The following is a 26,563-nucleotide window of genomic DNA, read 5'->3' as shown; positions in this document are numbered from 1 at the left end:
ATAACCGAGCTGACAAGTGTTTTGGCTGCAGTGTTCTGCCTTGTTTCTAGTCCAGTTCTCACTTATCTTCAGACCACCCTGCCAAGCTCTCAGACCCATTGTTGATGGCAACAAAATGCTGTCACAGGTCACTGAATGTCAAGGCAGGAAAGAACATTCTTTCCACTTCTTGTTTCTATTTGTGTCTTTCACTTTCGTTCCTCTAAGCCAGTGTCTGCTCCCAGTTCCACCATCCATACAAATGGTATAACTGGTCGTACACAGAAAGTCTCTTTGTTTTATTTTTCTACTAGCTACGTAAATGGAGTAAGGAGCATATATAGATATTTCAATATCTTTACTGGGTCCTCAAGCACTTATACAAAACACTGAAGCAGGCAATCCCTTGATCTTACTTGGTTACTAGATAGGCTCACACTATGAACTGTTTGAGGGTGGCACTTCTAACTGTTCTCATTTACTTTGAATTTTGGTGTTTGAGAATACACTCATACACTTATACTTCACTTTTCAGTCATCGCATTTTCTGCTTCAGAATTCAGTTTGACACAGGAAAATTTACGTGAAATATGTAAACAAATGGTAGGAACCAGCTGCTTTGCATTTAGGTGAAGCAAACTCTTACTGTAGCTGGAAAGTGGATTCACCACTGATACCTGTCAATATTGTTAACTATTTACTAGTGTCTAAGTTTTGGGGACTACATTTATTCTCTTCTCCTCTCCCTCTCCCTCTCCCTCTCCCTCTCCCTCTCCCTCTCCCTCTCCCTCTCCCTCTCCCTCTCCCTCTCCCTCTCCCTCTCCCTCTCCCTCTCCCTCTCCCTCTCCCTCTCCCTCTCCCTCTCCCTCTCCCTCTCCCTCTCCCTCTCCCTCTCCCTCTCCCTCTCCCTCTCCCTCTCCCTCTCCTCTCCCTCTCCTCTCCTCTTCTTATTTGTGTAATCCTCTTGTTTTCAGGAAAGATTACGTACTTTTAAAATTAACGGCTTGTATACATTTTTGTTGGGCGTTTGTTGCGCAGTTACTTGAGCACAACTTGCCCTCTAGTGGTGAAGAGAAGAATAAGCTCAGACCTTACAAGAACTGTTAAAAACATTAAGAGCAATCTGCAGTATTTGACCAATGAAAAATCAGCTGCTTAGATCATCACACTTTGTGAACTACGCTTCGAGGGCTGGTGAGCCAACAGAATTGATGAGTTTTGAATATTTTCTAAATACTAGTTATTTTATACAAATAATGAAAATAGTTCTAAAGCGTCCAAGTGAAGTGTTTCAGTATTCATAGTAATTTCATTAGTTAGCGTACTACACCATCAGGGTTTACACTGGAAAAATGAGTTGTTTAACCAAATTCTAGCCCAAAGACTTACAAAGCTTCCCTTGAAAAGCCTCACTCTGTGAGACTAATATGTTAATTTTGAATAATTTTAATTCAGTTAGTCAAGCTCAAGATTCAGCTGATTTACACTAGAATGTGTCTTTCTTTAGTCGGTATTTTTTTATATCTCTTCAAAATCAGAGAGGCATTAGAGAAGCCCCAGTATTACTGATGTGCTGCTTTGCCACTGATGATGCTCTTAGCTTCCACAACACACGGAATTCCCTTTTGCTCATTCCAAAATAGGTTCAGGCTCAAACAAGTCAGAGCACTGAGTTGCAGGTGAGCTGTGTGCTCCCCAGCCCTGGGCAGGAGCCGTGTCTGCAGAGCTCCTCACACACCGGGGACTGTTCCTTGTGTGTCCAGCTGTGCGCTGGCAGGTGTGCAGGGGAAGAGGCACAGCTGGAGCACTGGTGCTGCAGGAGATGGTAGCTGGGGACCACAAATGCAGTCACAGAAGTAACTTCCATTCACAGGCCTGGCAGCTTGTTTGCTGTGTGAGGTGTCTGCCTCTTCAAGAGGCATTACAGGCTCTTAGTTCAGCACAAGTTCTTTCCAGCCCCGGATCCGGCTCAAACAGCTCTTCCTGAAGAGAACTCACGCAGAAATCACGGCCATCTGCACAGAGCACAGCAGATAAACCTGCAGCCCTTTGAACGAGCCGGTGTGACAGACCTTGCAAGGGGGGTTTGTCTCGGAACCTGGCAGGGGTTGGCAGGACACGTTGGGAGGGGACATGTGCCATGGAAGGGACTAACCACAGGGAGGCAGGGCAGGCAAACGTTAGTTACCCGGAAATTCTGTAAAATGCCAAGTGTTTCTGGCCGTACACATCCTAAAAGAGCCTCGGTTGCCTCGGTTCCTATTAACAGCATATTTGGCTTATGCATTTAAGAAAGACACAGACAAAGGATATAAACAAGTGATCAGATGTCCCCTGAAATAGTGAGTGAGGAGGTGGGATTTTTTTTCTCTTTTTTTGGGGTGTGTGTGTAGCTGTATAGTAGCTGCTGTGCAAAGGAAATGACCCCAATGAAACAATGGTAATGTCCACTGTGGTTTTTAGGACACCACAAAAGCGGCCCCGCTTAGTAATTTCCATGCCATGACCTTCAAAAGGCATTTACAATTTACATGCAAGGATAGGCAATTACAAAGGGAGCTGGAGGCTGGCAGGGCAATTCCTCCCCATGCACATTTTTAATCTTGAAACCCTCCGCTCAGGGTTGAAGCAAAAAGCAAGGTTCCCCTTACACATTGTACAAACAGCTGCATTTAGAAGTTGCAATTTACTATAGCTTTCCCTTAGCTGAATTAATTCTAGTCCTTGTGTTTCTAATTTTAAATTGAACACAGGCCAAGATCTGCAGCACATTCCTCTCATGACACTAAATCAGATGCCATGAAACCAGCAGCTTCTTCCAGAGCAGCCTCCCTCAATCTACTGTGAAATGACACCCCCATCTAACATTTTTAAGGACAGTCTGTGACATATTGGCACCAAGGTTTTCACTTGCAACTGAATAAGAATGGGATACAATTTGGAGTGGTTTTCAGCTGCTTTGGTTTTACTTTCAATTTGTTTTTTGGTCAGATAATAGGTGTTTGGCAGAGGAGAGCTGCTTTTGAGAATGGGTGCTAGTGGTTGTGACAGGTCCCTCTGCCTATGTTAATGCCACTGAAATTCATTATTTGCTTTTTTTTTTTGCCATTCTTGAAATACAACAGGCTTAAGTTATGGCACTTGGAAGAACTGAGATTTTGACCTCACCAGCCAGTTAATGTTATACTTCTGATTTACTTTTTCTCACACTGACTAAATGGGAGGGAAATAATGCGCTGTTCATATGAGAGGATCCAATGCAACTTCAAGCAACAAGGCAGGATGTGTTGCACAACAAGAAAGGCAGTTTTGCTGTACCAGAGGACTAGAAGAATTTCTCAGTTAAGTTATGCTTATGTATTCCTTAGTGCTCAGTGGTTTTCTATAGGAGCACTAACATTTTAACTTGTCTCAGGCACAATGGACAAGGCAGGTGTTACACAAGAATTGCTGCTATGAAGTAGCACTGTCTTCCAAGTCTGATCTTGTGTTAAACTGCAATGTGAAGGGAACTCTCCACAACATCTGGATCCTAATTACCGTACAGGTCTTTATACATAAATTACTTGGACCCACAGCTGCAGTTCTTTCCAATCTAGTTGGAAGTTTCATAGCAGAGGCCCAAGTTCAATGATTTAGGTGCTAGGTTTGGTTTTAAACCAAAGAAAATTCATTTTTTAAAGATCTCTTTTCCGAAGTTGGCAACTGATCTTCATTCATAAACTTTAGCTACCTTGGAAGAAGCGTGAATCCTAACCACATTCGAAAAAACAAGCAAACAACAAAAAACAAACTAGCCAAGAACAAATAAAAACTCTACTGCTTCAAACCTACTGTCTTTGAAACTGACTGTTTCCCTGCAAAAAACATCTACCTGTCAAAAGCTAAAAAAACTTCTTACAAATACTGACTGGTAGATTTTTCAATGTATGTTTACAGTAAATAGTCATTTTAAGCCTGTACATGCTGCATTATATAAGTTGAGAAATTTTAGGACACTTTTTTTTTTTTTGGTGAATAACATTTATTTTACAATGAAAGTGTATTACCAAGGGCTTTGGAAAATACTGTTTTCATCACCTTTCCTTGTCTGGAGACTATGAATTCTGTTAGGTGTCCAAAGATGTGCTAACTCTTAAAAAAAATTTGTTGTTGTTGTTTTCCTACTTTGAAGAAGAGAAATAGTAAGGCATACAGACAGAATTCCAGTTCTCCCTTCCTTTTCTGGGTTCCTATGCTTGCAAACTTGTCTCATTAAGGAAAAGGTTGGCCTACTACATTCCCCTTTCATCTCGCTCTCTGAGGAGTATTCAGAGGACAAATAACAATTAAGTGTAACAAACAGCGAGACACATCTCAGTTTATTGCAATCACATTAATTTCAAAGGTGCCAGAGGGATTTAAGAAACCTGAAGAGTACTAGAACCGTAAGGGACCCCTAGATGATCTTCTAAAAGAATAATGTTGAGCCTTATTAGGGTCCAAGGAACCAGAAGAAACACCAGTTAATTGAAACCTGCGGTCTTGTTACAGTGCAGCCTGCACTAGACACCACATCCCAAAAGCTATGAATCCTTTGTAAATTACCACTTTTCTGAGAAAGTTTTAAGGACAATTTTATTCAAATTTGGGATAGTGATTGAAATTTTAGAGCAAATTGATTGAAATGGCTTCCTGAGTAACTGCTTAAGACAATAGTTCAAGATGGCAAACTAGCACTTTGGCACTGTAAAGGTGGCATTTACCCTGCAGGGAGGTCTGAGAATCTGGGAGCTCTAACATGTTTTTCATCATACACGTGCACTTTAAGTAGCAGCAGTATCCTAACCCATGGCCTTCGCTATTCTTAAACTTTGTAACAACCTGTAATTTTATCAGCTTTTTCTAAGTTTTCAGGAGGAGGAAAAAGTACCGTGTATGTAATCTTTTAAACCGACTGAACCTTATTATGGTGAGATATGCGTTTCCTGCCTCAAATAAGGGCAGGTTACCACTGTCTCTTCTTTTCCTCAAAGGAAGAGGATAATTGTGCATTTATTTTTTTCAACATACCAGTATGCCCCAACTCATTTTTTCTGACATCTCTTTAATCCACATGATACAGATCATTAAAATATCCATAGTGCAATGGCACATTTCTATATCTTCCAGAGTCAGCTTCCTCATAAAGACCCTGCTCCCTCCTTCATCTAGTATTGAAAATAATAACTGATACTTGCATTTTCATCTTCCTGAGAAATGTTTTTCTTAGCTGAAACACAGCAGAATGGCTTCCGCTTCTGGGGAGAGGTTATCAGCCTGAGTAATCTACCACTTCAACAATGTAAGGTACTAGCAAAGAAGCTGGCAGTGTAGGGTAGCAGGAGGTTGTCTCCTGTTCCTGTACTGAAGGAGACTGGGATTAGCACAGACCAGACAGACAATCCTTGTCCCTGCTGAGGCAGAGGGCACTTTGGGAAATGGGCAGATAACTTCCTCTGAGCCCCGTTTCTTTTCTCAGCCCACAGAGCAAGCCCCAGCTCCTCTCAGGACAGTGCTGGTGGAGGAGCAGTTGTTGTTCCCTGTGGAACTGGCAATGAAGAGCAAGGAGCTGGATCTCCAGGAGAAGCAGTTATGCTACTCAAGTCTTTCAAAGCCTTCTACAGTAGCCCCCAAAGCTTGCTGATGTGAGAGCTCTTCTTTGAAACCTTATTGACTGCCTTTGCAGTTCACAGCTGTCCTCAGGCTTTTCTCCACATCCCAAATAGCTCCTTGTCATTTTCCTTTTCCTCTCAACTGACCATTTCTGTTCCACAAGGTACCATTGGCCTTGTCTCACTGCCCTCCAAAACCTGCTTTACCACAGCACTGAAATTTTGCTGCTCAAAGGTGTTTTGGGCCAGGAAAACTTAGTCTGATCTGTTCTTCTGAGGAGCTTTGAATGTGCTCTGACCTGTCAGAGGCAGAGTTGGGTACCACATTGTTTCTTGGTATAAGCCATCTCTGCCTAGATAGCTATTCAGGCTGTTAAAAATCATCAGCAGATGAAATACAATTTGCAGTTAGATACAGTAGCATGTTTCATGCAGACTTCCTATGTGTTTCCCATACTCTACTCCTTGCTTAGCTTGGCAGTCCTATGGAGGAAGCAATGGTTCATGTTTTTCCCCATCAGTGGTGTAGTAGGCAAGTAGGAGTCTATGAGATCTGTCCACCACTGCACATTACTAGAAACATGTCACGTTCACAGGGCCCCTACTCTCTCAAAGAAAGACAAACACGGTAAACAAATAAAGGAACTTCACAGGTTTTTTTCTGCTTCATTTTCCATCCCCCTACTCTCAGGACAGCTTTGCTTTAGAAGAACAATTTGCTCAAATTCTGAGTTCCTGTTTTCTGCTCTGTTGGCTCTCAAAGGGGCCACGATATAACACAACTGTCATTTATGCTCATTTCCTGCTTATGCTACCAGGACCTTTCAGGTTCAATATTCACGTTTGCCTAAAGTCATTACTGTGTCTGCTAAGTAGTGAATAATGAGGTTGCCAATAGAACAGCACTTTATTCATTTCATGAGGAAAATCTGCACTGACACTTAGCTGGGAGTCTATTTTGAATTTTTCTGACTATTGATCTACACTCAGAAGTGCACCTCAGACCTTCTGTCTCTTGACCTGATCATAATTTTTAGTCCCTCATTTACCATGAATTAAAAGATCATTTCCAGTAAACCAAACTATATCCCTGGAATGTAGCCTAATTTGCTGGAAAGTACTGTAACTGCTGTTTTCAGAAAGACATTTATACTTACATCCTTAAAACAGAGGCTTAGGTCCAAAGACTGACTTCATTTGCACCACAGTAAGTCTAATGTAATTATTCTGCTTGTAGTGGGACCCTTCTCTCTTGTCATCCTATCCCTGTTTGGGATTTGCAGGATATTATCAGGACTAGTAACAATTTCCAATGAAAACATCTCCAGGAAATGGTCAGTGAGTGTCAAATCTCACGTGGTTTCCACAGATCGGTCAATGAAAAGACAGATACATCAAGTAAGGTACTGCTTGGCCTCTGGTATCTTAATATCTCAAGATCTGGGCTCTATAGCATTTCTCAGAAGCTAGAGAAATATTACCTGGCGCCTACCTAATTCCTTTCTTAGCAAAGAGACTCTTTCTTCATTACCATTAGATTCTTATTTCCGAGAAAGAAACTCTGTCTGCTCAGAGAATGGGAGGAAAAGTGAGAATTGCAGACATTTACCAGGATATCACAAAGCACCGCACCTCAGCAGAACTGTGATGGTTTCATGTAGATCCTTAGCTGTATTTGCAACTATGAGGTAAATGACATTGAGTGTGATGGGAAGTAAGGTGCCTGTGCAGAGGGCACTGAGAAGTCAATGCATGCATTAGAATTCAAAGCACTCCTGTGTGTTTTCTGTCCCCCTGAGACCGGGCCACAGATGGTTTGCAAGATGTACCTCGGCCTTTTGAATATGAAGTTAGAGCTGCCAGCTGATGCCCTGTTTCCCGCTGCTGGTTGCGCGGTCTGGTTGGTGGAGATCAGACAATGTTACAATGTCAAATTGCCTGATATGTCTCTACCACATGCTTGCTCTTTTAAAAATACCCTCAAAAACTCTGATGTAAAAGCATCACCACATATTCCTTGCACTAAATCATTGCAGTTAGTGTGGGTAAGGGAGACCAGCTTCTAGGGTTTTGTTTTCCTTGTCACAAACGCCATTTTAATTACATCTCCTGTGGCCAAGCAGCACCTAGAATACTGACTTGAAACAAACACGTCAATTGGGGGTTTAAACTAATGCTTGTATGCCCATTTTGGCTTGCTTTTTGGCTTTTAAGTGTAGAATTTGCTCTGATAATGTTTCCAAGTTTTGTTCTAAATCCATAAAAGCTTGAAAAGTTTAGAAATGCATCACCTAGCTCTAGAGATGTGGAGTGCCCTGGAACCTGGAGATCAGCAGCTTAAATTCACATTGCTGCACATGGATGAAATAGTCATTGTCTTTTAGAAAAATTACAGCTTGCAGAATCAGACACAGAAGTTTAGTCTCCCTCATAACAGGAAGAAGCTATTGCGTTGAAAGACAAACAAATAGTGTGGCAAGAATAAAGCAAAGGAAAATGAGCTGTTTCCATATGACATGGTAGTGGGCTAAGGGAAAGGGCTTGCTTTGGGAAAGGAGCTATGCTGAAGGGGAAAGAAGCATCCAGAGGGGCAGAAAAGCTTTCATTGTGCCCACCCGCCATAGGAACCAAGCTGGCCAACACCCAGTCTGGCTGCTGTAGTCCTGGCAACAGCACAGAGGTAGAAAGATAAAGCTGCCTTAAATCTAGCTCTGTTGTAGCTTATCCCAACTTTCAATAGGAACAAAATTAGTTAGTTGTAATCTCTGCATGTTCGCAGACAAAGCAGGCTGTCAGGTGGGTAGATTTATGAATTGAAAAGCATTTTGCACAACACTGACAAAAAGTGGCAGAAAAAGCCTTGTTCTCATTCTATAGGCAATAAAATGGGCCACACAAAGCCTCTTAACTCCTCCGTATGCCTTGCACCAGTCCCAAACAGCATCAGGCTGCACCAGAGGCTGGCTGCTCCTGGGTACCTCCCAGTGCTCATGGCAGTCTGAAAACCCCCAGGTGCCTGGTGGGGAGTCCTGCCTACTGTCTGCTCACTTGGGAGGGATGGGCAGTTGTAACCTGTGAAAAAAATATCTGTTTTTTGTTCAAGCTTTAAGATAATTTTTTGAATATTTTGGAAAAGCTGTTCAGCTGGAGTTGCGTAAGGGAGGGGACTGCGCCAAGAGAACACAAAGACAGCAACTGACCTCCAGCATTTGCTTTTATCAGATAAAGACTAACCTTTTTTGTGCTTTGTTTGTTAGAAATTTCTGATAATTTTTAGAGGTGTTGTTTGAAGGGCAGCGCTGTGTGCGGATCCACGTACAAATGTCTGTCTTTTCAATCCAGGCTATCTAAAGCCTCTGTTCCGTACAATCATAGCCCTTGCACTTGCTTCCTTTGTTATTTTCTTCCCCCACAATCCTCATCTCACCTGCTCCTCCCAAAGTGCATGCAGAATGCCAGTTCAAATGAAGACTAATAATGAAATAAGAGTCATTTCTAATTGGGCTGTTACTGTATTGTGGTGTGGAATCAAAAGGATTAAGTTGATGCTGTTAGACCCTACGCTTGCTGTAGACAGCAAAGTTTAAACTGATTTAGACAGGCAGTCTGAATGAACTGAGCCACACAAACACATTTTGTCCTTGGTGATTTTTCTAGAAGTAAAATCAAGGCAATTTTGGGATACAAAGCTAAATAGCTGCATCTGGCAATTAGGAGAATTAGAGGAACGGTGGAGGGTCTGAAAGAAAGGCAGCTTGATGGTCATATTCTTTACTGCTTTCATTATGTCACTGTTATGGAGATAGGAGCACAGTTGTGCTTAGTGCTTGTTTACCCATCAGATCCAGCTGGGAAAATGCAATCAGGGCTTCCATGAATGAGGGGTGAAGTTTCTAGGTTTGGTACACGTCCTGTCTGCAAAGCGCTGAAGCTCTAAAATTCCACCTCTCTGAGGCATTTTCTAATTTACAGGTGGATTATTCTGAAGAGTTCTGACATCCTTTTGAAGGCCTCCTGCGGGAAAGTTGACATTTCAAACATATATGTTACCTGAACCTTGATCATATCTTGTCTGCTATTGAAATATATGACCCAAAAGTGCTTCCTTATGAATTCGGCACTCGTCATGCATTTTAACCTCCTTGGAGAAAATTATGCAGACCTCTAAGTTGCCTGCATGAGTTATCTTTTATTCATTAGAGTTCTAAATGTTATTGAAATGTATTCTTAATTATTCCCTGCTGAAAACAGTAGTGTTCTCGAACAAGTATTTTGCATTTGTTATGTCCTACTGCTAGCATAGTTAATAATGTATACAATAATAAAATAAGAAACTATCACAGCAGAATAAGAGAACCTATTAATATGATCCAATTTAAGAAAATTGTTACTTCTGGCTTTCACAGCCTATGAAAAAAATTGTCTGAATATTTCAAGCATGCAGAATCTTTGCTGTAGGTCTATCAGAAAAATAACATTGCTGAAAGAGAAGCTGGTAAGACATCACCTGCTATCCCTGCTATACACTCTGAAATCACTTACTGCAATAGTATTTTATTTAGTGGAACTGATGTTGCCAGAAGCTTTCAAAAGCCATCTTTGGATATATTTCTGGAATCACTGTCTGTTTATTCGAACAGAAAATCACAACCCTTAGAAATGATATTTTTGCTTCAGTGTTTCCCCTGTCTTTCCTCTTTTCCCATCTCTCTCCCTCTGTACACAAACATACTTTCATTTGCTCTTCTCTGCATGGGAAACAAAAAGGTTTCTAAAAATTCAAAAGCTGTTTCTGAAAAGCTGTACAATATTCAAGGTTGCTCTCTGATAGGAAACCCAGAAGCATTGAAAGAGTCAGTAAAAATTACAGCCTTTTGTTGAGTTCTATTTCTTGTGCAGCTGCATCATACCCCTTTGACTCACCACACAGAGTGTGGGTGATTTGCCAGCATGTCCAGATCTCTTTCCTTAGTCATTTCCAGCCGACCGCAGTTCCTTAAATACATGGCTTCACACGCTCTGCAATTAAATGTCATCCAGTTCATATGCTGTCATCCCCAAGATCTTTCATTTCATTCTGTAGGTTATTTCAGTCCTCTCTGATATTGATAAAATGGCCCATCTTTGACAAATATTACCTCCCCCATCTTCTTAATGACAATGGCAAAATTAAATACTAAAGAAAGCGGTAGTTCCAATTTCAGACCTTGAAAAGACCAACTAGGAACCAATTTTCAGCCTTCTCTTTTTGTCACAAATTATCAATTCCTTAGTCTAATCAGATCCCTTGCTGGTTTATACTTATTGTACTAAATATTTTACTCAGTCTGAAGAACTTCCAACATAAAGTGCTATTTAAACACAGCCGGTCTAAACTACCTGGAATTTCTTATCAAAGAAGATAGTAGAATGATCCAAAAGATGTGCTGCTGGTAATCTGATACAGTATATTATCTTGGTGTCCATTCATCACCTAGTCTTCAGTATTTCTTGCTTTTAAAATGTATCCTAAAGTCTTAAAAAACATTGAAGACAGGCCAAGAGGTTGCTTGGATTGCTTTTTTACCTGTTATTTTCCAGCCATGTGTAGGTGAGCTGTCAGCAGCTTGCTGTAGCATTTCTTTCTATATCTAGGAATCATAGTGTCAGAGAATAATTTGGGTCGGATGGGATGTCCAGAGGTCAGCTAGTCTAACTCGCTGCTCAAAGCGGGTCTCACAAGATCATATTGTGCTGCTATGTGTCCAGTTGAGTCTTAGACACCTCTGTAGAAAGATTCTACAACCTCCTGGGCAGCCTGCTCCAGCTTTTGACCACTGTCATGGTAAAAAGATTTTCTTTATATTTGATCACTTTCCCATGTTCCAACTGTGTCTGTTGCCTATTGTCCTGCCCTTGTGCACCTTCAAGAAGAATTTGGCTCCATATTCTCTGTACCCTTAAATCAGGTAGCTGTCAACAGCAGTAAGGACTCCCTTCAAGTGTTTTCTTTGCTGGGCTGAACAGACCCACTTCTCTCTGCTTCTCCTCTTACACCATGTTCTCCAGCCCTCTAACCATCTTGGTGAGACCCACTGGACTCAATCCAGTATATCAAGGTCTTTCTTGTTCTGGAGAGCCCAATACCGGGCAATATATCCCAGAGAGGTATCACAAGTGCCAAGTAGAAGACATTACACTGTACAGATCTCAACACTGATCCTGGAGGGACACCAGTAGTTGCTGACTACTAGGTAGACTTAGCATAAATAGGTGTTATTGAAGCCCTGCATGTGCTTTGGGCAATTGAAGTTTTAATTCCACTTCAAATGTGTAAACTGGCAGTTACCAGAGAGGACTTCTAGTTGATCCTACTTTTTCCTCTGTGTCCTTTATTACAGATGTTACTGCAAGCTGAGGCAATACTCATGTGGCTCTTCAGGTAATATTCAAAGCACTCACTTTGGTTTTTGGCAAATCAAGTCCAGGGCAGTATTCTGTGCATAGAGGCTGTTTTCACTGGGTTATTGCTCTCTGCACATACTCTCAGAGTGTAATAAACCATATTACAGTGATCACAGCATGATTGCTATATCTGTGATAGCTTTAATTCAGCTGGCAGCTGTAGGAGCACAGCAGAGATTTGGTGGCGTGCCCTCCAGCACAGAACGGCAGCCGTGTGAGAGCTCGCTGTTGTCAGAGCTGGCTGCCGCGTCCTCATGGCAAGTATTAGCAGAGCCAGCAAGGTAAGTGCCAGTGTAATGATATCCCTATTTTGCTGTATAGACATACTTTGGCTGCTTCAGTCCCTTGCTATTAAACTGTTCAACTGCAGCCAGCCTAGACATGCCTGGTATTAAGGAGTTTTACCTCATCTTTTGCCACTTTTGGGAAGTAGGACACAGCAGTTCCTCTATTTTTCCCAGATGTAAACCAGTAAACACCATGGCTGCTGAAACCTGACAGCTACAATTTCTTTTAGTACCTATTATATCCATAATGGATGAAGACTGATAGTGAAAGATGTTTAAAACAATCAGCAGAAAACAAATAAAATCAACTGATGGAAACAGTGGGAAAGATCTTTGGCATGGCTGTGGGTTTGCTCTGCTTGCTACAAGTAGTGAGCAGAACTTCTGTCATATACCTCACTTATTTCCATCACAGAACAGTTCATTTTATTACCTCAGCTATTACTCAGCTCTTACGGTTTCTCTCTCAACATGCCAGAAGCCAGCAGATTTGAGAGAGATTCGTGTATCTTATTCAGACTTGTAATGAGATCACCAGTGGACAAGACAGACAGTCTTGTCTACACAAAGTCTACACAAAGTACTGATTACTTTACTCGCAGTTTCCTGGTGAAGCTTAGTTTGAGCACGGAGTTCTGGGAACATCATTCAGGTTACACAATTTAAGTGTGTTGGAAATATAAAACACTGGATAATACTGAAAAACTTAACTCTTAAGAACTCATTCCAATAGTGATTTCTCATATTCCACAATGTTTTTGTTTGTTTGTTTGTTTCAAACAAAGTATGCACAGGTAAAACATTTTAACAGAATCCATCTGGGGATAATTGAAAAAGCCACCAAAATAAAATACAGCACTGGACTGAAAGCAACATATTTTTGTAACTGATAATACTAAATGAACCTTTACAACATTGTCTCATGAACGAAAAACTAAAGACAAAAATCAAGAAGCAAAACTGAAAGCAGAAAATGTTTTACCATTGTGGACACTTAAGGAACATTTGAGAGTTATTCTCACAGTCAGAATAATTGACTGATGCTGAAATACTCACTTTTCAAAGTAATAAGAATCACTAGCCTAAAAAAAAAAAAATTACGGTACATTTTACTATCAGCGTTATTGGATACGAGACTTGTGTTCTGTCACTAGCTTTGACAAAGAAGAGAAATCAATTATAGAGCTGAAACATGTTTGCTGTCACTTGTGTTTGAAAAGCCTTCAAGTTAGAAGTCTGTATGGCACCAGACCAGGTAATGTGTTAAAATATGCTTAAAATATGCTTAAAATGTACAAGAATAAAGACTAAATTATTTTCTTATAATACTCTTTAGCTTCAAGAAGTAGTCAAACTAACCCATATTTGATGTTGAGTAATATTTCTACTCTTCATCCATTCACAAGTTACCTGAAGATAAAACTCTGCAAGATGCCATAGATTTAGGGAGTTTGCTAACCCTGTAGGATTCTGGGTTAACAAAATAATTTCTCCACTCTCCTGTAACCTATATCAGAAGAGAGAACTGTAAAAAGAGAAGCTGAAATAATTAGAGTCAAGGCTGAAACACTAGGTGCAGTCTTTTGTTACACTCCTTTTTTGGAGAGAAAATTTGTAGAGCAGCTGTTCAGAAGTGCTACTTGGCATCATATAAGAGAAAACCATAACCTTGTGGGCAGATCTGTCTGACCTGATCATTTTCAGATTTTTAGAGCAAACAATGAAGTTGTCTCTTTTCAGGCAAGAAATTCCTCAGGATACAACTACTGTTTCAGCTCATTCAGTCTGAAGCTTCATCTGTGTTTTATCAGAGCGCTCGCTGATGAATGCCTTTGTGCCCACGTTCTGCTGACTTTGTGGGTGAGACAGTACATGATCATGTGTGACGTACAGGCTGCAACTCCAACAGGAGTTTGTCCTGTAATAACAATGATATACTGAGGAAAGGCAGAGGCATCCTAATTCACTCTTCATATTTGGTGGATTGAGGTCTGATCCTGCTTCCACTTCTCTTAGGATTTTTTTTTTTTGAGGGGGGAAGGGAGAGCGGGTAGTGTGCTCATTTACACTAAACTGTGCAACTAGAAACCCACTTTGCCAGACTGCTATTCTAATCTTTATGCACTGCTGCCAAGTGACACACAGCAAAGTCTTTCAGAGAATGAGATTAAACACACCATGAGTCTCCATTTCTAATGAAAGCTCCATGGGAACACCACTGGGATCCCTGCTACTTTGCCACAGTCAGTTGTGTGAGCCCATGTGCCATCCCTTTGTGCCTCGGGGAGACACCAGCATCACTGATACAATGCAGAGTATTCTGCTTTCAGGCTTTAGGGCATTCATTCCAAAGAATAGCAATGTTTTCCTCCTGTCCTCAAAGACACTTGTTTACCCACCTCCTTTGTTCGGAACTGAAATGTTGTGCTTTAATACCAGAGAGGAAAACTGTCATATTTTATTCATCAGCAGTAGGAAAGCCACACGAAATCACTGCCTCTTTTAATAAGCTTATTTGCTTAAGCATCCAGGGTGTTAAATTAGCTTTCTCATCTATTATGTGGTTTAATACCCCACCCATCTATCGGCTGAGAACAAAACAGGCCTTAACACAATATTGCCTGGTCTGACAAGTGCTTTGATGAATCAGATCTTAAAAGATCATATTATGAGAGCCAGTATCATAATGGCCAAAAATCTATCAAACCACATACTCACTGGACTATGGACTGCACATTGGTTGTAAGACTAATTATGTACACAAGAGAGGGAACAAATATGTCCAAGACTACTGGTGCTAGACATTTTGGGAAAGAGATCTTTTACCAGTTCTGTTGATTGCTTATTGTTTTCAATGAGAAAGCTGCTAAGAGGCTGAAGGCTACTACATTTAATCAACAAATTATTCAGTGTAAGAGTTTGAAGGCATAATAAAGTCTAGACTTAAATATTTTCCCCTCTGCAGGAGAATTCTAATTTGCCACAGTAGAAAAATCCAAAAGAAAACATACTTTCAATGCATTATAAAAGGAGCCTCTTAATGTTAGACAGTACCCTTGGAGAAACACAGGTTTCTGTATTATCTATTAAGAGTTAAACATTTGTTCCTCATGTGCAAGACATCAAATAAAAAACTGCATTTGAACAGTACAATCTCACTTTCCTTGCAGAAGGCTTAACCCACGAACCTGACTGAGACCTATACAGTGGTTTTATTTTTTAAGTACAAGCACCCAGAAAAAAAAGACATTTAATTTTCAAAGCACATCCTGTGTAGGTCTGGTTTTATTTGTATTATTTCCCAATTGCACATGGTCCCCCCTAAAAGGCTATAAAGCCTTGAAAGAGTTTACCTGAGTTACCTGGCATAGTTGGCCTGTCTGGTTTTGATTGTTCCTTTGAGACACCTCAGCTCATCTTTGTCATTCCCATCTGGCTTGGTTTTACTTCTCATGCAGGGATGTGAAGTAAATATGACACCAGCATAGCTGAGAGCAGAATGTAAGAGGCAGCTTGCTTTGTATTTGTGCCAACTTAATGGAAATTTGTTTGTTTAAATTGTCTTTAAACATGTACTAATATTAGCAGCAGTTCAGTGGAACTCAAATACGTATTAAAAGTACAAATGCTTTCCTCATTCAGAACTTGCACTTGGCTGTGGGCAAGAGGCATTCATTGCTATCTGACTTTTTAAAAGGGCTAATTCTCCTCTTAGTCATGCTGATTTAAACCTGAAATAACCCCACTGAGGTCACTGGGGAGATGTCAGAGTCCTCCTTGTGTATCTGAATCAGCCTACAAAATAAGCACAACCAATCTAGGCTACTTCAAAAGCTCCAAGAATCTACTCAGACTGCCATCGCATACGGGAAAAAAATATTCACGTAAATGCTGTTTCAATTTCAAATTCAAGTTTAGAACATCAGTTTTTGGGAAAAAAATAAAGGATATATATCAGTGGCTAATATTATTTTCAAACTTCTGGAGAGGAATATCAAACTATTGCAAGAAGGGAAGGGTAATGAAAAGTCTTAAAATAGAAAACTCTTTTTACTTGAAAGCTGTCAGTAAAATAGCCCCCTGGTTTCCTGCAGCTGTGAGAGCATGGAGAGATCATGTTAAGGACTGTCAGTGAGACAGAGGTGAGTTGCTCTGTTTTCTCCACACTTGGGCTACAGCTCACAATGTAGATAAATGTTTGGTTCTGGGATACAGATCTGAACCCCAGTTCTCCTATAGCACAGACGTGGAAAGAACCTTTGAACAAGTGTCAGACTGAGAGTATTCATGCTCTGCCTGTCTGTCTGCTTGGTAAGGTCCCTGGTATCTATTCCTTATCATGCTATATACAAGTAAGTAGTTTGATGGATCCCTCAGGCCTTCATCCCTAGGTAAGACCTGTGATCCCTCAGTTATGATCCCTAATTAATGTTTAACGGGGCCTGCAGCTTTTTTCCTGTATCTGAAAATGAAGCTTTTGAGACTGCTGCAGCTAGCTCACTTTTCATTTGGGATTGTGGGATTCATCAGTTTCTTTCTGACAGCTCCATTCATATGAATATGTTTGTTTTCAGACACGTACTTGAGCTAATAGGCATTTGGGCCATTGCTTGGTTGCTTCTTTTTATTATGGGCAATATGATGCTCATGCATACAATTTGTGTTACTTAGCTATTCTCTGCAGTGACTATTATCAAATGGTCTTTTTTATCATCACACAGCGCATAACTCATTTTTCTCTCTCACATTCCTGACTCAATACTCTCCCATCTTTTCTTGATCTTGTCCTGCCCTTGAAACATGCTAGTTAGCTCTATGCAAAAACTAAAAGACAAAGAAGTTGCAGATTTTCTGAAAAAAAAAAGAACACTAAACCATGAGTTCTCAGGGTGACAATGACAATGATCTATGCTGGCAGGCAGTCTTCGTGAATACTGAATGCTGACACAGTCTGTATTCATGCTAGACAGGGGTGACCTCTAGGGCCATAATTTGGCCTGTTATTTGTTCGTTTAACCTAAAAAAATATGCTGTCTTTAACATACTAAAAATAAAAGTATTACATTTCCCCTTATAACATGCAATAAAGGGTAACCCACAGGTAGCATTTTTATTTTCTATCATTTTAGAGAGTTCTTCAAAGCTTACAATTTTTTTCAACCAATCATCAGACCCACTGAAGTAGATTTTGTTCCTATCCCACTGCACATATTGAATCTTCAGCTGTGGGAAGGCGTCATTCTCCTGACCTACTATTCTATTTCAGTGTGGTATCCTCACCCTTTGCTTTTTTTGCCCGTGTTTGCCACATCTTATATGTATCTGAACTGATGGTGGAAATATACTACGAGCTGATTGTTGAGGAGCCAATGGTGCTATTTTTAGAATACTAATGGAACTGATTAATAGACAACACAATTCACTGAGGAAGGTGTCACTGGGCATGACTGTGAATCAGAAATGATTCCAGAGGCTCATGTAAGAAAGCAGCATGTGTCATGGCCCTGAGGGTGCTAACGGGCCTTAATGGTCCTGACCAGCCTCACCTGGTGTCCCCATCCAAAGCCCTGCCTGTGGACACAGGGGTCTATTTAAGCTTAGTTTGGGACCTTCAGACTTGCCATGAACTATGTTTGGGGTGCTGGTCTGTCATTTAGCTATATCTCTGACTCATCATAGACCCCTCTGATCTGTGGGCTGACTTTCTGGCTCGCCTTTCGGGGTGTCTTGTCTCTATGGACCTGCCTGTCAATCGCTGGGTCTGATTTTGCCCAGTGGTTTTACTTGCTGACTTGTCCTGGGACCTCCTTCCCCATCATGATCTTACTTGAGGACCCGGGCTGTTGGTTGAGTGCAGTTGCCACCACTGGCTCTGCCCTGCTCCCCTTGCTGGGTGCGGTGGTGAGGCCCCTGGAGCAGCTGCACCTTCAGGTCCCCCAGCACACAGCTGTGGTTTGGAAGCAGTAGGAATGGGGAGTGCACCCCAGGAAGTCATCAGTATAAAAGGCAATTGACTTCAGAATTTCAAAAGCCTGAGGTAAGTAGGTCTTTTTCTGATACCGCTTATGTGTCTTTAAATTAGCAGTAACTCTACTGAAGGTAGTGGAAGTATCTGCCTATGTAAGAAGTGCTACTAAATTGCATTTTCAGAGAAAAGAAGGAGAGCTTTAAAAAAGGAGTTTGGAGACAAATGTAAGCAATAGCCATTGAATTCAGGAAAGTAAGGACACTTGTGACCTATGAGGCTGTAGTAACATATCACAAATTCATTAACAAAACTTGAATGTCAAGAAACTATAAACACCTTTCCAAATCATGATTCTTGGGCCTGCCAATTTTACTTCACGTTCTGGCAGGATTTGTTTAGGGCTTTACTAGTGAGGATTAGATCTAGTGTGCTGTTTCTGCTAGGAAATGATGTTAGAAATGGGCTTAGGAATTCACATCTGGGAGTGTGCCCTGCTTAGTAGTTTCTCAGCTGTTTTACCTGCCTAAGCAGTGCAGAATACTCTGGCTCATTACTTCAATATTTAAGTAAGCTTATTGGGATCTATAAATTCTTTCCTAAAAGTCCATACATGTGGCTGCACATATGTTTATTTTCAGCTGCTGTTTATTTCCCAGTTTCTGTCCTTTTTCAGTTACCTTGTCAAAACCAAATTCTAACAAAGCTCTGGCTTTGATCCCTGAAGCCTCAGCTGTGCAGTATCTGAAAACTGTAAGCGGAAAAGCAAAGTATTCAAGTCCCTTAAAAATGACAAGGGAAGGATTAGGAATTAACTGGCTAAAGAGTCCACAGGTATACAGTAGAACAGGGATATTTTTTTTTTCCCTTTCTCTCACCAGAATATACTAGGCAAAGGTCTGTAAGAACAGAAGAAGATTAAGTGGCCTGAAAGGAATTGGGCAGTGTTACTATCACAGTTTCCTCATCTGGGTCTTCTCAGAATACTGTCTCTTGCCTGCTCATCATCATGTTGAATCAAACATTAAAATAAGGCTTTTTTTTCTTCCTCACCTGAAAGCAAGTTCTCCTAGGGCTGAAGCTACTCTTAAGTTACTGGATTTGTTCATCTGACAAACCCTGAAGTAGTGAGAAGGAAATGAATACTTGAAATACCCTGTGTGGGCACAGAAACAGAGGAGCCCAGCATAGTCACAACTGCTTTTCCTTTGCCAAGCTGAGAAAACACTACGCAACTCATTCACTCTCTATATTCTATCCCTTTCTTCCCTTTCTTACTTACTCCTACAACACCGGGGAGGTGCCTTCTGTATGTTAATGTAGAATTAAGTCGTAAAAATGAGCTGTACTCCTGACATGAATACTAAATACAGTTAGAAATGAATTATATTTAAGTGTCTGGCTTTATATCTGCTTAGTACGTTATTATTCTTGCCTTGAAGCAGTTCTATGTAGTATGTTCATGTATGTGTGTAGAAGTCTTTTGCCAATTCACAATATATCAGTCAGTGTTACTTTTAAGCAGTAAGGATTAAAAGTTTGGGAAGGTGGGTCTTACAGTACTATTTATCTTTACTTAAACCAGGACATGGCTCCAGACTATACATATCTTGCATTCTCAGCCAGTGGATTTGTTCACAGAAATAGGAAGCTAAGATACTTAGATACCAAAATTATTTGGTCTTACTCATATTTCAAGCAGCAATGACTTAATATTCTTATTTTAATGTTGTTTCTGCCATGTTATCTTTATTCATATCTACGTTCTTTCCTCCTGGAACGTCAGGTCAGTATGCCAACTGCAGCTGTACCTGCTGGCTTCAATGCAAACCGGTGTTACTCACTGTAGACGAAGGAGACTGACATGTCCTGTTCCAGCTGAGTTTCTGGACTCCCTGATGACAAAGGGTGCAGTATGAATAGTATTTGTATGTCAACATGGGCTTCTGTGTGTGTCTCAACTAAGTATTCCAAGGCATGTCTCCTCTTCAGATTTTGAAAAGCAGTGTGGGATGTACATTTGCTATATGGGTGTCCTTGGTATTGGTTTTAATAGAAGGCCAATGACTAAGGAGGAGCAGGCATCCCTTGTTGTGTCTGGTTGGGGCTCATCAGGAGCAGGTTTGAAGTATATCAGAGAACAGGGTAATAAGGAAGTTGGCAGTGATAATGTCAGTACTGAGAGCTTTTTTTTTCTCGGCAGGTTTCCCTAATTAGACTTTTAAAGTTGGCAGTTTCCCTGAGAACTACGTACAACAGGGAAGTAATATAATGTGCTTAAAATTCACCTGGCTTCATGGACAACTCTTTAGTTCCACCCACCAGAGGGGTGAGAAATCTTCCCTGGAAAAGTACCTGGGCATTCCTCAGGTGCAGGGAGGCATTCAGATACTCCAAAGCCAGTTTTGCTGGCATCTAACCATCTGGTCCCAACTCGCCCAGCAACAGAAGGGCTAAAAGATGTCACTCTGAATAACTTTACTGCCTACCACATTGGCAAGTCGAGTCTGAATTTAACTGAAATCACAGCTTGCAGCAGGAATATTTATGAACTAGGAAACCCTCCTGTGAATGTATAAGGGCAATTTTACATACATATATATATTTCCACACTCCCTCCCCTTCCTCCTATCTCCATGTAAGCAGTGCAGCAATGTGGCCACCCTGGTTGCCTAGGAAGCCAATTGCTGCTCCTAAGGGATCTGTTTAAAATTCCGATCCAGATTCTAGTCAGGTTTGTGAGACCCTGGGAATGGAGCTCTTGAAGTGGTGGGTACTTCCCATTTTTTCCTGTCTGCTCAGCTCCTCTGGACTGAGAGAAGGCAGCTGTGCTGCTTTGCTAGACAGAGCAGCTGGACTTGGTTACCCTTAGAACCAATTAAGTGCTGTAAGAATGGCTTGCCTTATTCCAGGGAGACACAAGGAGCTGTTTAGGATCATAAATGACACTGGAGAGTAGTTGTGTATGTATGCAGTTATTTTAAGGGTTGTTTTTGAGGCTTTTTCAAAGCACCTGCTGCCTTTTTGGGCATTTGTACTTTCATCTGAGTCATTTGAAATGCAAATAAAAGCAATGATACATATTCAGACAACCTGAGACCTGTGTTTCGGAGGACTATGCAAAACCTTTTGTGGGGAGTTTCTTTTCAGAAGTTAATCCTAGTGGAAAATTACCAAATGGACCTTTAAATAGATGAAATAATAAGCTAGCCAAATAGCGCACCTACTACAGTGGCAAATGTGGGTGCTCTCTCGAAGTTGGTTCCCATCTCATAGACCTACACTACTGACTACTATTTGGAGAGGCAAAGTGGGGTGATTTAAGAGCAAAGTTTCTTAACATTTAATTTTGGTTTAAGGCTGTTGTTCAAGAAGTTGTCTGTCATGTCTCATATGTGCTATTCAAACTTAAGTGTTCAGAGTAACACCTGGATAAAAATCTATGAAGACAGTAACTGATTGCCGATGTAACCAATGCTCATTAAATACTCTTAGCTGGTAACGAAAGCTAGAGCTTGAGTCCCTTGTTTATGCTCTAAAATGAGTGTAGGATCTTATTTAAAACTGCTTTGAAATGTGACTTATGAACAGGAGCTCTTTGATCAGAACTGATATATGATGTGTCATAAGGCATTGTGCCAAAAAAAAGCCCTTCTTTTCCAGTGGCACTGAGTGACATGGAACTACGGTTCTCATGTTGTGTCTTATGCTAGCATGTCCATACTCAAGAAATTTGTCTGTAAAGGCTACTGCCTAACCTCTGCAAAGTGGAAACAGGTGCTGGGTTTTCTGTTGGGGAGAAATCAGCAATGTGTGATATGGGTATTTTCTTAGCATACTTATAAAGTCTATTTATATTGCACACATTCCTCCATGAGTGTAGTCCCACACAGACTTCCTCTTTCAAAATCTTCAGCCCCAAATTTAGTTTGTGGTTTCTGCTGTTCTCAGTAACTTCTACATAAAGAAGTAACAACAAGCTGTTTTCTTCAAAATATGACACCCTGTTTGCACATTTAGAAAAAACACAATTGGAATGTGATGTGTAATATTGTCATTTGGTGATACCTATTGCATGAATACTAAGGCTACCTTGGTAGGTAGCCGACCTCATTGCTGCTGAATGACTTAATTAACCAGTCTTTGCTATTCTGACATGCACTGGCAATCCTCTTGTGACCATGTAGGGTCTTGTTGGAATAAAATGTGGACCTGCTGGGATGAAATGCCTGTATTTTAATCCCATGGTTGGTACGCATTCGTCTGTGTGACAGTGGGGCTTGGAAAAGGAAGGAGGAGGAAGTAATGGACCAAAGTAACTGTTCAAGCTATATTTGTTCAGAGGCCCTAATTTATTTATTTTTTTAAATCTTCCATCTAAATCAGATGATTTTCCAAATGAAAGAGTTTTATATGCCTGTTTATACTTGAGCACATAGTCATGTGCAAACAGCAGTCTTCTGTTCACTCTGAAAAATAAACAGGGTTTTTTATGATGCTATTCAGAAGAAAGGGAAATATTGGCAAGTTCAGCTAGATAAGGTATCTTCTGCTGTGCTCTTTAATATCACCTAGAAACAATGTAGAATTTGTAATTATTATTTGGGGTTTAATCAACTAGTGAAAGAGTAGAGGAAAAAGAATGGAATATGTCGTAATATTCCTAGTATATACTTTAATTGTTGGTTGCTTGATTACTGCTGAAACTGATGGCTGAGTGTGATGATATTCTTAGGAAGTTAAGCCTGAGAGCAAGAGGTGAAAACATAGTATTTAACATGTACAAGATACACTGCAAAATAGCATATTTAAGGGTTGAATTGAGTGACTCCCTGCAGAGATAATTTAAATGCTGTAAAGCCATGTACGTAGAAATGCCGACAAATAAGATAATAGGCATCCTCTGAAGAAAACAGAAGCTGCTGTAATGTAATATAAGAGTTATAGAAATCTGTGTGAGTGGCTGTGGCACTGTGTCCAGACCAATGGTTATGACCTTATTAAAATATTCCAAAAGATCCGATGAGACTCAGAGTGAGGTAATTTAATGGGTAACAATATGGTAATCCCAGAGGCTTATAGAAATTTAATGTTGAAATAAACACAAGTGATCAAGGCATCCAAAGCTATAAAACCAGGGCTGACTTTGGCAGGCATTGCATAGATATGCCACGTGACACTTGGAATGACGCAGGAACATGCACAGAGCAACTGAAAGAAGTGACGTGAGACTTCAGGTATGTGGTGGCAAAAAGCAGGCATAAATAATGGTTTTCAAAGGGGTTTCCTTCCAGAGCTGTCAGCAGTTTCCTTAAATACTTAACAGCAGTAGGACTGAGGCACAAAGCATCTCAGGCAGTAATTAGCAAACTGAAAACAGTGCTTGCAAAGAATGGCATGTTGTCACAAGTGACCTTTTGCTAGATAGAGAGTAAGGACTCTCTAAAGCATTCAGGCATGTAGCTGAGAAATGTGGCCAAAGTCGAACAATGGAACTGAAAGAATGATTCAGGTGGCTGAAACTCTTGTGTTCCTAAAAGAAGAAAAAAATACACCAACCCACAAATGTGTAGGGCCTGAAACCGTCAGGGTGAAGTAACCATAGAACTGAAATACCATATTCAAATATTACCTTGTATAAAATATTATCGTAGTTCTAATGTACAATATCTCAGAAGTGCCTGAAACCCTCCTTAATGAGCCAAACTGACTGCAAACTTGTCTGTAGAGCAGTGACTTGCCTCTTTCTCCACTCACTCATGCTCAGGTACTTGTACTCCATTGCTGCCACAGCCTTCAGGAGCTGGGGTCTAGCTAGTATTTGGGGTAAGGTTTTTAGGCTTACTTCCTGATTCTCATTTCTTGCAGAACTGTTGACTAATGAGAAATCTGAATTATTTTATGCTGTGAAATGTAATTGGTGTGTACTTAGTGTGTTAGAATTTGTCTGCTGGACAGCCCTGAACCAACACACACCTTCTCCCAAGAATCTGATTCAGAAACTCTGGCAAACAGAAGAATGTGTTGTTGTTGTGACTCAGTGGCTAGAAATGGAGAGATTAAAATAAACACCTAACAGATGAGATATACGTAATTCTCAAAAAAAAAAAAAAGTAGGCTTAAGACCAGGAGCTCAGAAATCTAGGTAAACCATAACATTAGAACTGTCCTCCCTGGGTGACAGGGCTGTGTTTCACCGTGATCTGTCCTCTAAAATGCAGATTGCCAGTTTACTTCTTGGGATGGAGGTCAGACAGAGGAACACTACAGTGTTTTGACCACATGTAACTGTAGATTTTCTCAGTAGCAGCTGGTGGATGTTTGTGAGCAAGCTTAGAGCTTTAGCATCTGCACATGCTCAGGCCTAATGTTTGGTTAATGCAACAGGATTTTTGTTAGTTCATAGCTGACTCACTCTACAGTAAGGACACCCCTCCAATACTTGCTGGAAGAGCAAATTCTGATGATACAAAGCAGTGCTAGCACTATGAGAAGGCCATTTGATTTGTAATGGTGTGTGTAGAAGAAGGATCCAATTGACAAAAATACCAAGTGAGGTGATGTGGTGAGACTCTGCGTAACTCCAAGTCTTCTCCAAAGACAGCTGTTGCAGTTGCTCTGCCCTGCAAGTATTCTGTTGGTCTCCACTAATTTCATCTTTCAAATCTGCAGAGAAATTTTCAGGCTACTAACAAGTTTTGAGTACATAGTCTTGTATTATAAATATCACGACTTTATCTCTAACAAAGTTGATTTCTTTTGTCACATAGACAACTTTATTTTCCAAAGCAAAAACATTCTGTGAAGAAAATTAAATCCTTTTATCACACGGAGAACAGATTGACAGTTCTTGAATCCCAAATCCTTTGTGAATTGCACTTTGTTCTGGATGCAGGTGGAATGTAACTGCCCTGGCAAGCATTTACTATCATGGTAAATTATTTTTTTTCTATATGAAGGCAATTTTTCTGTGAAGTAGGTATTCTGCATTCTAGATAGGGCAAGGCCAGATTTCTTTAAGCTAATGTTGGGCATTATGCAATCTTAAAATGCCCGGAAGTGACATAGCAAAGGGCAGACAGAAGTCCCACTGATCCACATCTAGCATCCCATAGTTTGTCTACTCTCCTGCAAACCATGCTTTTTCAGATGTTCAGCACTGATTTTCTAAGAAATAAGAAAACCGTTATGATGGATTAGCTCTAATCTGATATGATGCTGGTGGCTGTGTATTTGATGTGCAGCTGCCATTTGCCAGGCCAGGCACCGCGCTGCTGAGCATCTCTGGGTGTGGTTTGTCAAGAGCAGCAGTCGATAAAGGCTCCAGTCTTCTGACTGGCAGCTGGATGACTGTTTCCCATGCTGCTCTGTGGTCCGTTGGTTAAAACTAGATTAATTCCTACTTCTTATCCCTAAAGGAAAGAAGATGGAGGACCTGAGCACGTTTACAGGTGAAATCGTACCAGTCAGGCAAAAGTACCAGTCTAACTAGAAAAACATACCCAACCATTTTACTGGGTATGTTGGCTCTGTGGCTGGGCAGTATCAAAGCAAGCAAATTTGGCTTCGTGCTGCTATTTACAGGGCAGTGACCACTGGTCACCGTGACCAGAGAGTAGAGGCCATGCAGAGAAGTCGCTTCGCTGGTAGAGCAGCGTGACAACACAGTTAGAAGCTGGCAGAAGTATCCAGCTTCTATGACGGGAAAAGCTGATGAGCTGAGAGCTTCTTTGTTGGCAACAAATCCTGGCAAATGATTTGCAAGTTATGAAATCACTTCACTTGCACCAGCTATACAAAGGAATATGATTATTTTATCCTTTTAAAATTGAAATTTGTAGAATTCGTCTTTAGCAAGGACTTGAAATTGACATCTTTTACGAAGGGCTATGACAACTTCCAGCTGTACTTCTCAGTATACGCGGGGAACTGCTGGCCACCCACTCCAAGGCTGGAAGGAGCAGGAAGGTGAAAAGCGGGACTCTGATGTGGGGGACTCGGACACGGTGGCCGCTGTTGGTCACGGAGTCTCTCGCTGGTCTCCCACAACTGCGGTTAGGAAAGCAGCGGTCGGCAGAGGGTGAAGCCGCCCGGGGATCGCATGTGCCGCGGGCAGCAGCGAGCGAGCGAGCTCTGCCCCCGCTCCCCGGGCCCGGCTGCGGGAAGGGGGACCGGGCAGCCTGTTCCGTACCGGGGCAGGGAGCGGCGGCGCGGGCCGGGCCGGGGGCAGCACCGCCCCGCGGGGCGGCAGTTAC

At 41.1% G+C, this 26,563-nt stretch overlaps 1 protein-coding gene across 2 annotated transcripts in view; it reads left to right on the top strand.

The window, feature by feature from the left end:
- LOC110358130 (uncharacterized) overlaps positions 1-20,043 on the top strand; it is a 33,658-nt gene extending 13,615 nt beyond the window's left edge. For both annotated transcript variants that reach the window (XM_021286345.2, XM_021286344.2), the window contains exon 5: positions 11,993-20,043. In XM_021286345.2, coding sequence (XP_021142020.1) covers positions 11,993-12,098 — 106 coding nt within the window. In that variant the 3' untranslated portion in view covers positions 12,099-20,043. The remainder of the gene's footprint in view (positions 1-11,992) is intronic.
- The last annotated feature ends 6,520 nt before the right edge of the window (positions 20,044-26,563 follow it).

Source organism: Columba livia, chromosome 9 (assembly GCF_036013475.1).
Source record: "Columba livia isolate bColLiv1 breed racing homer chromosome 9, bColLiv1.pat.W.v2, whole genome shotgun sequence".
NCBI lineage: Eukaryota > Metazoa > Chordata > Aves > Columbiformes > Columbidae > Columba > Columba livia.
Note: the sequence above shows the minus strand (reverse complement) of the source record. Positions and strands in the feature narration are given on the sequence as shown.